This window comes from Blennius ocellaris (genome assembly GCF_963422515.1).
Source record: "Blennius ocellaris genome assembly, chromosome: 9".
NCBI classification, from domain to species: domain Eukaryota; kingdom Metazoa; phylum Chordata; class Actinopteri; order Blenniiformes; family Blenniidae; genus Blennius; species Blennius ocellaris.
Genome location: NC_137658.1, coordinates 13,773,652 through 13,787,425, shown reverse-complemented (window position 1 = coordinate 13,787,425; position 13,774 = coordinate 13,773,652). Strand labels below are relative to the sequence as shown.

Genomic DNA, 13,774 nt, shown 5'->3' with positions numbered 1-13,774 from the left:
CTCATAACAACATGGCATTTCCTTGGGAAAGTACGTCATTAGAATGATATGCAAAAAAAGGTATTTACATACTTGCATCAGAGCAGGATACTGGAGCCAATCCAGCCACTCTGATCCATCATGTCAAAAAGCATTCGAGTCTCTTTCAGTATGTCATCGAGCGAGCCAGAAGAAGTTTAAAGCTGCTGACAACTCAGAGCGTATAAGGTATTAATTTACATTGCAGCAACATGCCAATGTTACTCTGGCACTCTCGATATGAAATTCCCCTCTACTCTGTGAAGACCTTGGGAATTAATTAACCGGTAAACTTCATAAAAGGTCCTTGTATGTTTGTCTCAAGGCAGCCTTTTTATCATTTCTGTCACAAGGTGGCAGCTTTTAGTACTTAACACCATAACAGGTTAGAAATCCTGTTAATATAAATTAAAATTACTGTTTGTTTGTGTTTGATGGAAGGATTAAAGCTTTGATGTTTGGGTCTTCTTGATTTAAACAGAGGGGGCAGGTCACATTTCTCTTTCCTCACAATCATTTTCTATTCATTTATCTCAAAGAATTAGCAAATTGTCAAAATCAGAAACTTGATGATTACTCCTCTCAATGCACCAATTCCAAGATGTATTTTAATACCTCTATAATCAATTCTGAATCATAAATGCTGCTGCCTGGATGTTCCAGTCATATCTGTTGTTGTACAAAGCAAATGTGTTTTGTCATCTTGAGGCCTTATTTCTTAACAGGGAATATCGGAAGGTGCAGTGCAGCAGCATCCCTGCTTCTGCTGATGATAAAAAAAAATTAAAAAAACAACAACAAACTTCAAATGACCTTGAAGTCTCTGGAGAGGAGTTTAAGGTGGCTTGAAGAGAAGTGTTGGTGGATATGAATTTGAGTGAGAAAAAGCAGCAGAGCCTGTGAAGCAGAGTAAACACAGTTACTCCAGGGTGTCCTGGTGGGAGCAGTGAACCAAAGAAGAGCTAACCTTAAGATGATCCCCACATCTACAACATGACAAGGCCGAGGGGATGAAAAGACAGAGAAATGAGGAAGGTAGCAATGGATGAAAAGATCAGAAGAAGCGTGGCTGGGAGCCAGCGGGGCGCCTTGGTAATAGTGGGAACAGGACAGATTTGGAAGCTCTCATGTGGGATGCTCTCCGACAGACAGAATGACAGACCGATCAAGTTCTTTATGAAAGCAGAGGACCTTTAATGTCCTGCCCAGACACTCGTCCACTCCGCTTGGGGTGAGGTAGACTCCTGCCTGGTCTACAGACTGGAGGATCGGCTAACTTCCCACACGCTGTTACAGCTTTACATTGGCCTGAAGTACTAACAATCTCAAACGCCATCAAGTGGAGCTGACAGTGGCGTGGGAAGATGACAATGTGGAAGCAGAAGAAAGAGACTGTCAACCATTGAGGAGTGGTCATTGGCTGCCAGGGGCAGGAAGTCATCTAAAACATCCCTCACAGCAGAGAGGCCTTTTAAAGATCATTTAAACAAGACGAGGTGATGGGTCACCCAGCGGCCGAGGGCCTGATGTTAAAAGACCCACGCTATCCGACACAAGATGACATCACTGATTTTGGGTCTTGTCACATTTCAGAGCAGGCACTGCAGGACACACTCCAGCCTGAAGCAACAGCAGCATCTGTTGCAACAATCATATCTAAATGGTAACATTCACTGAGGCCAGAAGATTTAACTGTAACATAGTAAATGAACAATATCAGAAATAATGATGGTTTTTTATTGTTACAGGGCTTCAATTCTGATATGTAAAAGTACTGCAATGCGTTTATATTGTTTGTCTAGATATGTGAAGATAAAGCATTTTTTTCATGAATGAGATTAAATCATTATGACGCAATTAATGTGGAAGTTTGAATTCCAGTGAAGGACTCTGAGGGAGAAGTTGTTGAGTTAATGTCCAATTTAGGACTAACTTGTAAAACAAAGCTTCACCTTGACACTGCTTTATTTAAAGTACGTATACATATTTCCTTAATGATATATAGAAAGTTTGCTTATTTGGAAGATAACAGGAAGCATACAATATGTCTATTTTCTAGTTTATGTTCTTCTTGTTAGAAATACACTTTGATAATCATTAGTGAGGGGGGAAAAATAAGAAAAAAAAACCTATTGTTACGGGGACAGGTCCGACTGGAGAAGGTTTAACAACACACATTAGTATGTGCGATGACGATATAAAGGTCTAAAATGAAAATGAAATAGGAAATATCCTGCCAGCCTGAAGGTGAGCATGTAAGGATCCGACAACACGAAAACTTCGAAACGCCGTTTAAAATCACTTTGTGCGTCGATTAAAAAAACAAAATTAAGTGATTGCTCCGTCCGCCGGTGAGGCTCGTAGCAGAAAACAAAACAATAACAAAACATGTGGCTGAAGTTGTGTATACTTACAAATGTACGGAAAGCGAAGTTCCTCTGGACTTTTTCTTTGTTGGAGGCGGCCTGGGGAAATTTGTCCCTGAAATGTCAGGAGGGTATTTAAACTCAGCCGACGCACAGGGCAAGCAAACCAGACGCAAAAGGTGCGCAAAAAGCCCTGGACACTGACTGCAAGGTAAGAGGACTTTGAACTGTTTTCACTGCTCTCCGTTTAAATGGCTGACAGGAAAAACACCTGAGCACCCACGTGCCTCAGGTTAAAATAATGCCTTCGTCCATATATACGTGCGGAACTGAATTTTTTATTATTATTATTATTATTATTATTATTATTATTATTATTATTATTGTTGTAGTTGTTGTTGTTATAATTGTTATTATTATTATTATTATTTTTCGTAGTAGTAGTAGTATTATTACTTCTACTCCATGTGGAAATAATTATATAATGTTTGACTTAAGTCTGACAGTTTGACTGGGAAAAATTAACTTTCCCATTATATTGTATTATTTATTTCTTTGTGTGCACGTAATCTACAGCTATGTCTAATTACTCAATATTATAAGATATTATATATATAATGGCTTATTTTGCTTTTTCATTGCTTCACATGTTTTTATTGTGGAGTGACAGGAATTCAGTTTTATAAAGTGTTTATTATATATTTTTTGCCTTAAGATGGACATATGCTGAGGTAATATCTCAAACAAATGATTTCCATCTATTTTGTAATTACAGACAGTTTTTCATGTTTTTTGTAAGTATATATTTGTTTTGTGCAACGACTTTCTACTTTATGTTGTTTACTGTCATATATTATGTCTATATGTGTTCTTTTTGTGCCACTGCCTCATCACACTCTTTACCTTCTCTTTTAAATTCAGATGAGGTCATTTCTTTTTGGCATCATATTGGCACTCCCGCTAATCAGTTGTGAAAATCCGAAAAGACACTGGACCCTGCTGCCCAACAGTAAGATTAATCATTGGTTTTTGAGCGATTACTGTTTCATGAAACTCGGAATTAACCTTTTATAATCCACACATGCGCTTGTCCACTGTTAGTTCTGGTTGTGGAAGTGGACGGCACACTGGGCCAGCAGGCTCTGAGCTGCTTGGAGCCAGAAGATGTCAGGAAGAGAAACAACCAGAGCCAAGATATCTTTTGGAAGAGGAATGGAGAGCAGCAAGCACAGAGAGGGAATTCATTTCTGGTGATGCTCGAGGAAAGCATGGGAGGGGGCTACTACACCTGCCACAGCAAGAATGGATCACTTCTTAATCACACTCTGGTTCTGATCCATGAGGACGGAACTAACAGGATCCTTGTAAAAGATGATCAAGGTATCTAATAATTATAATAACGATCACATTCTCTCAGAAACACAGGAGCTGAAGTGTTGCTATTTCTAACTAATCCCACCATTTGTGACTTCTCTCTTTAGAGGATTACCTAAAGTGCTCCACTCAGAACTACAGCGGAGAGTTTCGCTGCTCTTGGACTTGGCACAGCAGTCGTGTTGGCAAAGTAGCCTTTATCACAGCTCAACGGTAAGCCCCCAAACTGCTGAAATGTTTTCTGCTTCCAACAAAAACAGTTTTCAGACTCATGTCAGAGCCGAGGCTGCTCAGTGCCACACAAAAATACCCCCCCAGGAAAGGGAACACAATCACGTACATTTTATGTAATCTATACATCATTTTCATGACTTGGAATCAGAGTCCATGTGAAAATATTGCAGCTGTGTATTGATTTTTTTTTTTTTTGGTTACTATCTCATCCAGCATTTCAAGAGACAGTGTCCCCCACTGTTCTGTGGACACACGTGAGCATTGGGGGTGCTCCACAGAGCAAAGCAATTTCAGCTGTTCAGTCCTTGACAGTGGGAACGGGATCTCCTGCATGGAGAGGAACCACTGCCCCTACGCCGAGGAGAGCCAGCAGATCCACATCACAGTCTTTGTGAAGACTGAGCACTTTCTGCTGGAGAACTACTCCAAACACTTCTACTTATCAGAGATTGGTGAGAGAACTGCAGGGGAACGGGCTGTTCTTTGTTCGGTTCGCCTCCCTGCCTTTGTTTTCATTTGCATTCTGTTTTTTGTTTATATTTCCCAGTGAAACCCGACAAAGTGAGGATTGGTAAAGTCAACAGTACGGTGATAGAGTGGAGTTATCCAAGCTCCTGGAGCAGCCCCTACTCTTACTTCCCCCTCACTTTTCAAATTACACAGCTCAAAGGTAGATGCAGAAGGTGTGACGATCCCTGCACTCAATCCAAAACCTTAAAGGTAAGAGAATACCCACACATTGCAGCACATGTTTACAAAAAAATAATAATAATAATACCTAAGCAGGGAAGTCTGAAGATTTGAAAAGAAAGGGATAAGAACAGAGCTCTTGTGTAACTTGAGCGATGTCATTTGTTTTTCAGACTTCGACAGTCCACGCTGCAGACATCTGTCAGTTTGAAGTGAAGCGCAGGGCCAAGGCTGTGTGTGTCAGAGCGAAGGACGCTTTCTGCAACTCACAGTGGAGCGAATGGAGCCACGAGAGGTGAGTGATTCTCCGTGATGGGACGGGTGACATTTGCACGTGCATCTGAAGAAATGTTAATATGATCTCATAAAAGTTCATTATTTGATCAATAATTTCTGGACTCAAAACCTTATGGAGAAAAGTTTTTTTTTGTTTTTTGTTTTTTTTTAAAGTATGGCAAATTCCTTACACCATCTTGTATTTCAAAAAACGGAATGAAGTTGGTAAAGGTAGAGACGATGGATGGAATTTAGAAGATGCGGCCATAGAGTGTGTTACAATTGGTTCCGTAACTGACAATCCCAAGTTTATTTTAGAATTAAGGAGAAGAACTTATAATTGACTCACTTGCTTTTAACTATGAAATGCAATGTTTCAAGTCGAACAACTTTGAGGGTTGTTTTAAAGTTGGTTGAGTGTGTCGTCTTCAAATTGGTGGCTTGATTCCCCCATGTCGGTCTATTCATGTGCCAAAGTGCAAAGCAAGAATGAACCCCAAGTTACTCCCAAACGAGTATTTTGTATATTGGCACTATTAATGTGTGAAGGAATGAGTGAATATGGTCAAGAGGCTGCTTGAGCCATGAAAATGCACCGTATGAGTGAAGAGCTCTTACATCCTGCTCCGTGATACCTGTGGGCATGATGTCACTGCACTCCGGTAAATAGTCATGTGATCGTCGAACTTGTTACGATTAACTGAAAGATGTTTTTTTTTTTTTCTATGGAAGGCATTGTTCTAAGTTCCAAGTACAAACTGCAACATAGCGTTATTTCCTGTGCAGCTGTCCTCAGTGTTTTCCCACATGTTGCCCAACTGTGGTCTTGTGGCCCTTAAACTTGAACATATATGCTTTGACAGCCAGGTAAGGTTGTCTCTTCGCCTTTCAGGTTTACTTGTCAAAACTGAACAATAGGTTTCACGTTTGGCTGTGTTTCAAAATGTCACTTCAAGTTATAAATATATAAATATGTCCTTTGTTTTCTCAATCCCTTAACAGACTGGCGGGAAACAGGAGGAAGAACAAAAAGAGCAAATAGCAAAACAAACAGCAAGCATAACAGAAGAACGGGAGTAACCACATTGGGTTTTATGGGCTTTTTTTATATTCCTGTTTGTCTCATCTAATAACATTATGTTTGTACTGTGTGACTTTTCTTACTAATAAGCGAATAAATAAAGTATAATTTTGCAAACTTTTGTTTACAAGCACTTCCCAATGTGTCCTGGATATTGTATTTGCATTTGTTTCACAGTCACAATCGGCACTTTTATCTAGTTATAATTAGAGGAAACCTGTCGGGTAAGTGAAAGTCAAACCATTCTTTATTCATAGTTTTCTGCTGCACGCAAATGTTTGTACCATCTATTTGGCTTTAAATATGGCTGAAAGAAAAAAGAAGAATTAAAAGTGTTCGTTTTGAAGAGATCAGAAACATTATCGGTTGTTTCTATTCCATTCCCCAAAAAATTATAATTCTTATCCAGCAGGTTGGAAAGACACCAGGAGAGCTTTTTGTGCTTTATCACATGACAAATCACGGACGTGATATTTAACTTCTGTCTGTTGTCTCTTAACTGGAAGCGTGTAGAGTGTAATAGAGTTCCAAAATATGCGAGGGGTCTACAATTTGTCGGCATAGAATGTGTGAGAGTTGACTCTACGATGCCACTGTCACAATTTGTAGAACTCGACCACATTCTAGAATCCTGCATTGTCTGTGAGTATCCTTGAATGGTTTTAAATGTCTTTAAACACATGTTTCCAGTACAAGTGTCAAATATTTAAATGAGTGTCCAATAAATGGGTAACTCCAGACGTACAGTTTCAGCTCTATTGTTACACATAGAAACAAGAAGGTTCTAAATCCCGGGACTATGTACAGTAATATGAAAACTGAGCCCCGACAAGACTTCCCCTCTGCGCTTTGTTTATGAGAGGAAGCTCTCACACTTTGTATTGATGGCTTAATGTGACAGCGGGTCATTGACCTTTAAACAACAGAGGAGACTTATGTGTTTGCTGTTAGTTAACACGAGTCCCTGCTGACATCTCCATTGCTCATAGCTGTGTATCTGAGGGGAGAGGAAGTATCCACACACTCATATGCTTTTATTAGTCTTGGCAGCACGGCTCGGCTTACAATGGGAATGATAATTTAGTTGTGCGATGCATGTAACGTGTGAAGCATTTACCAACATTATTCACCTCTGGAACATATAAATACCGTAGCATCAATGTATTACACCTCAACTGATATGACAGTGTTTGATGTTTATTTTAACCCACAATACTCTTGGAAACCGTCTATATGGAGCTTCTTATTAAAACTATAAAAGATCCTTTTTCTGTGTGTATGCCTGCTTTCAGTTTTGGATGTCTGCAGGACCCCAGTAATCTATTTTAAATTGGTATATATAGATATAAACACTTTTTATTTATTTTTTTGCAAACTCTATCACAGATTTTGTTTTTAAACTGTTTCCTTCACCATCAACTTTCGATCTCTATTTTCCACATTGCACAGTTATTTTTTATTGTACTCCCATTCTAAATATCTGAAGTATCATAATCCAACCAAACACAATTACATCTATTTACATCAACAATTGTTATTCCTGCTTTTATTTCCAGCACAAATTGCCTTTAAAATGTTAATATAGCCTTAATAAGTGCTGAAGATCAGGTTAGGACTTTTTTTTTTCCTGAAATGTGCAAAATGTCTGGGTTTAATATCATTTTAAAGACGAAACAATTACAAGATATCTGCTTGTTTATCTCAGAAACATAAAATACTACTTTTTAAAATGCATTGCATTTAAAAGGGTATGAAAATAGAAGAAGCATGAGGCAATATTTGTGAAAATGATTTGACCTTTAGAGTTTTGTTTTGGCTTTTTGGTTTTTTTGAAAAAAGCTTCTAACGAACCTAAGGTGCAATTGTTAAAAAGCTGGAAACTTTTCTTTTTATGAAACAAAACTTCCACATCACATGCAGGAAAAGCCCAAGCGAGTGTCTTTCCACCTGCAGAATAGCGATCCTCTCTTCGCAGTGTGTGATGTGGTCATCTGTCTGGTCGCTCGGGTGAACACTCTCCTCACTTCCCTCTGGTAGAAAAAAAGAAGAGGTTAAGTGATGCAAGTACTTTCATGGGAGCGACAAACGAAGAAGTAAATTAGGCAGAACTGACCTTTAATGTTTCAGTTTCTCAACGCTGCACGGGGGAAATGTTTCCACTTCCATCGTGCCATCGGCTCATGTACATATACCGAGTAAAGCTGAAGAACAAAGTGCTATTTCTGTTTACTGTTCGGTGTCAGGTTACAGTATGGCTACAGTCATTAATAACTACTGTATCTTTTGTGTTTTGAACTTTTTTGCTGTTTTCTCTTTTAACAGATTGACCGTTATGTTGGAGAGAAAACACAGGGAACAGCAAAATATATACAATTTATATTAAGAGAACACCCATACGTACTTCTAATACTGTTTTATCCAACTTAGGGTTACAAGGTGCTGGAGGTAATTCCAGATTGATTCCAGAAGGCAAACAAAGGCAAACAAAGACACACAGACCATCTGACACACTCACATACTGCACAAATTGTGGTTGAGCATGTTTTTTTTGGGACTATGAAAGCAAACTCGTACCCAGAGGAGAGAAAAAAAAACAAAACATATACAGTGAAACCATGAAAACTACACCCAGAAAGGTCTCGAACTCACGACATGGTCACTCAACACTAAACCCCTGTGTGGCCAATTCTGCTTTACAATATTTTCAATTAGAGGATCTTTGTTTAAAAAAAAAAAAAAAAAAGTTTAAAAAAAAAAAAACTAAAAACTGTTTCAAAGACTGTGACCTTAGAACCAGTCTCGTGATGCCTTAAGTTGGTTTCAGTCTAACATTACTCAGTATGTCAGTAATGGAGGACAAAAGGCTCAGATGAAGTCCTTTTTTTTAATGATTTATTTGTTCGGTGTCTTTCATTCACTTTTGCTCGCTTCATTCTGTTGCTGTCCAGACAAACTCTGCTAAACTGAGCAGAAGCAATCCTAAATACTTTACTTTCTCTATGGGTCTTAAACCTGGAGCTGGAGGACAATGAGGCACCAACTTCAGTGGCCTGTTAGAAATGAGCATCTGAAGTGGAGTTTGATGGCAGAAAACAATGACACTCTGGTCTTATAACCACAGCAGGTCTTACAGTCAGGGGTAAAAATAAACAACTATTGTTAGTTCAATGCCTATCAAAAGATACTTACACACATTTTAATCAATTAAACTTTTTTTAAAATTTTACCTTAATGGAACAATATTATTTAGATGACATAATGATGAAAAAAGTTTAGTTTTAATAAATGCGCAAAAAACAGCCATATATACAATTTCAAATGATGCTCTTGGTTGCAATTCATTACAGACATATTTTTTGTTGTTATGATATAAACTCAATGTCATGATGCAATGACAATAACTATTACCTGGAATTTCTGTCTGACTGTTGTGTGTATGTGGTATCACCTTCCTCCAAGACAGATGCTCTGGAGTACCAAGAGTTAATATTTTCCCTGTTTCAATCAGAGCCCTAAATGACCACAAGCATGAGAAATTAATTATTAATCACTGTGTGTCTGTGGTTTTGTACATAATGTTGCTTTCAGTTATTTCTAGTCTATTATTTAGGTTCACACACAGGCTACATTCAATATATATGTGAGGTGTACTGTACATTTATGTATTGTTTGAATAACCTGAACACTTCTCCTTCTATAGAAATCCAAAAGAAAAAAAATTTATCCCTGTAAGAATTTAAATTCATTGTCACATCAACTAAAAAAAATCCCAATAAGGAACAAAGAACAAAGAATCTTAAGAGTATCTGATGAATCCCCTTTAAAACAGCCATGTATATAAAGACGATCTTCACACGATGCCACTCAGTTTTTTTTATGAGTAAATGAAAACTGAATCCACTACTTTTGTCTTTATTCTTCCCTTTTCAATGTTGATTTACAAAACCAATTACTTTCACAACTTGTTCTCATGAATCCACATTCTCTCTGACCTTGTCCTCATTTGCTGTCCATGTTAATTAATCGGGATAGAAGTGGCCATTTGGACAGATGGCATTTATCTGCATGCTACTTACTATGCAAGTGCAACGTTTGGAAATACAGCTTGACTTCAAGTGAGGGGAAGCTGCTGCTCCGTGCAGTGTGTCTTTTACGCCGCTAGATGGTAACGTTGCACCGAACAATTGTGCATTTGCATCGCCCTGACCTGAAACGGAACAGAACTTGATATCAAAATGCTAAGCGAGGTTAAAATAATAAATCAATAAAAAGTTTAAAAAATAAATAAATCTTTGGTCAATCAGTATAGCTCAGAATATATTCATTTTAAATCCTTGTGAGAAACTTTCACGTTTTAATCATAAACTCCTTTATTTCTGAGGAGGCTATAGAAGTCTTTCAAATAATTTTACGCAGATATCAAGGAAGTTCAAGGATTCCTATTCAAACGATAAACACCTATATTTGTCTCCTTTTATGTCGACTAGATAGCATATTGTCAGACATAAGGCCCACCCTCATAAGCATATGTTTGATTTTTTACAACTAGTGATTTTTATGAGTCCTCAATTCAATCAGGCCATTATTATCATCAACCCAACCTTTTGATTTACGAGAACATCTGGTAGTTGTGCGGGAGGCTGACGGCAGCGCCTACAACTCCTTTCTCATCACTTACTTCAAAATGTCTAATAGAGTTATAACGCAGGGAATTTTAATAGCTCGCCATATGTGGACACTTGAACATGAGTCACATGAGCAGAGGCGCACCTTGACGCCGTTTAAGTGGCGGGCGCATTCCGCCCTGTGCGTAATGATCACACAGATACTTTGCGGAACCGTGTCGCCCGGCTGCGGCGGAGTTTAGTAAATCGCAGTATTAGCGTGGCTAGATCATCAAGGGCCCCAACTGACGTCTCTGTTTTCGGACACTGACACGGTGATATTTGGGCCAACAGTGTGTGTGTTGGTGCTCCGGGATATAAATATGTATGCCACCCCAGAGGCCTCCGAAGTGTTCGCGCTGGCCCGCGTGCCGACCAAGACAGACAGATCGTGGCGAGAGAGCCGGCCACAATCAAACAAATGTGCTGAAGGATCGCTCTGGACGTGTGCGTCCGTGCGCGTGTGTGCGTAAAAAAAAAAAAAGGTTGTGTGGTTGTGTGAGTGTGACACACATTTTATCTCACGGTGCTTTTATTTATCACTATTTATTGTGTCGTGTACTCACGTGGTGGGGTGCTCACATTTCTCCTCCCACAGCAGGAGATATAAATAACAGCGATAGACAATGATGTGATGATTGCTGGGGTTTGGTGTCCAACCTTGACCGTTTATGGCATTTATCAGACTCCGGCAACTCGGACTCGGTCTGCTGGCTGTCTGCTGAGTGAAGCGTTTGAATAGTGATGATAATTGCAGGAATATCATTCTATAATAAAAAATAAATAAATAAAAACAAATACATTCTCATTCATTATGATTGACATTTGTCTGAGTCTGTTATCTCCGCCACGTCAACGTGTCAGATTGATTCAAACATTTTTTTTGATAAAATCTTAATTTCAGATAACCTCCTGATAAAATCAAACACTCCCTCATTCTTTTCACTTCATTATAATTACCCAAGCGGTACTTATTGAACAGATGCCCCGCGGACAATTCAATTTGACAATTCAGAAATGACTGTAATGATCCGGGGGGGGGAACCAGGAGTGAAGGAAAGCATGAGCAGGGAAAGCATCACTTTCTGGTTGTACACTTTGCAATGTGTGCGAGCCAGTTTCATGCGAAATGCTGTTACTTTTCTATTTCTGGCGTTGCTGTTGTTATTTCCTAGCACTTTTTTTTTTTTTTTTGAGTGATTGTACATTCTTTGGACTGCGGGACACGGCACAGTTTATCTGTAATCCTCATATTTATGTTGGATTCAACACTTAGTCCCGCAAGATTTCTGTAATGCATCTAATCAAAGCTAATTTCAAACCACCGGGCTGTAACAGAAAAATGTGCGCAGCGGCTGCCAGGCTTTTTGGTGCGCTAAAACTTTCTTAAGCTCATAATCTTGCAGAGTTGATACTCTGAATGAACACTTGGACCACTTCGCAGATTTAGTTCTGATGAGAAAACACAACGGGGAAAATTAATTTTAGATGTTTGAACAAGGCAGTTTAATGTGTGTGTGTGTGTGTGTGTGTGTGTGTGTGTGTGTGTGTGTGTGTGTGTGTGTGTGTGTGTGTGTGCATGTTTGTTTGTTTTCTTAGCACACGCATGCACAATTTGCACCATTAAAACGTGTGTCTTTGGTTATTGATGCTGAGTTAATATGACGCACATACTCAGAAGCAAACACAATTAAATCTACACACAAGTTGTTAAACTCTCCTCTCGCTTGTTTCCTCCCTCCCTGGACTCTGGTACGATTTTGTCACGTAGTAATGAGGCGGAATGACTTTTATCATGTTGCGTGTTTAAACATTTGATCAGATTCTGTTTCGGCTTGTTTTGCAGACAGATGCGTGCACTTTTATTTATTTTTTTATTTTTTTCTTGGTGGCTGCAGCCCAAGTGACAACAGACGAAACAACAACCGGGTTCTCCTCCTCGCTCCTCTTCCCTTTAGGACTCAAACTGTTTTGGATGGAAAACAATGAGTTTGATGTTTGTGCATTAATTGGCAACTGCGCACAAAAAAGATACGGGGCGCGCGCGCGCGCACACACACACACACACACACACACACACACACACACACACACACACACACACACACACACACACACACACACACACACACACACACACACACACACACACACACACACTGTGCACAGCTTGTGGTTAAGTGGCCGGGGCGGGACACTGCGTGGGACTAGGCGGGGACAGCGTGCGGGCGGGCGGGCGGTCCGGGCAGCGTGCTGGTCGGGTTGGTGGACAGCTGATTGTCCGCTTTATTAACTGTGTTTGAGGGCGTTCCCACTCGCCGAGCAGACCACGCCTCCCTCACCTACTAGTTCTCTGCCGTTTGGCATCCCAGAGATGGTCCAAAGTGATTCCTCAGGGAAGAAAAGAGCGCAAATCACCCGAGCAAAGGCGCAGACGAGGAGGAGAGCCGCCGCTGCCCAGGACTGCCTGCTAATTGCGCGTAATCTTCCGTTTCATTCATGTGAGCCGAGGAGAAGACTTTGTAAATAAAGAAGCGGAGCACAGGAGGGCGAAGTATCTTTCATCTGCCTGATTTTCTCTCTGGCTGTGGACTGTTTGTTGGGGGGGTGAAGAAGAAAAAAAAAACTGGCATTTTGCTTGTTTTTTTCTGTCAGCTCCACCTTGATCCCGGGGACTGTCGCCAACTCGGTGCAGCCTCTCATCCTGCGCTTCCCCTTTCATCGTTCTCACGTCGTTCATCTTCGTAGCTGCCGCTGCTTTTCCCCCCGCATCATTTTTTTCCCTTTTTCTTCTGGAGTCGCTGACATGAGGTGCAGCTAACCCTGGATGCTGACAGCTCCCCTTTTCCTTCCACATGTCGAATCTTTTGTTTACTTTGAGAAACACGCGCGCAACTAAACGCCAAGTGAAATAGACCACGCCACTTTGCTCCTCTGACAGCGCGATCAAACAGACGCAAGAGGAGGGGAGGCAGGGAAAAAAGGAGGAGAGAGAGTGAGAGAGACGAGAGAGTGTGTGTGAGAGTGTGTGTGTGTGTGTGTGAGAGAGAGAGAGCGAGAGAGCGAGAGAG

At 40.1% G+C, this 13,774-nt stretch overlaps 1 protein-coding gene across 1 annotated transcript; it reads left to right on the top strand.

The window, feature by feature from the left end:
- Positions 1-1,059: 1,059 nt before the first annotated feature.
- Positions 1,060-4,981, top strand: il12ba (interleukin 12Ba; the record flags this gene model as incomplete). The annotated part of the gene is made up of 7 exons (XM_080501756.1): positions 1,060-1,110; positions 3,306-3,393; positions 3,486-3,764; positions 3,866-3,971; positions 4,206-4,444; positions 4,540-4,712; positions 4,856-4,981. The coding sequence occupies 7 exons, from the start codon at positions 1,060-1,062 to the stop codon at positions 4,979-4,981; spliced, it is 1,062 nt and encodes a 353-aa protein (XP_080357882.1).
- Positions 4,982-13,774: the final 8,793 nt, after the last annotated feature.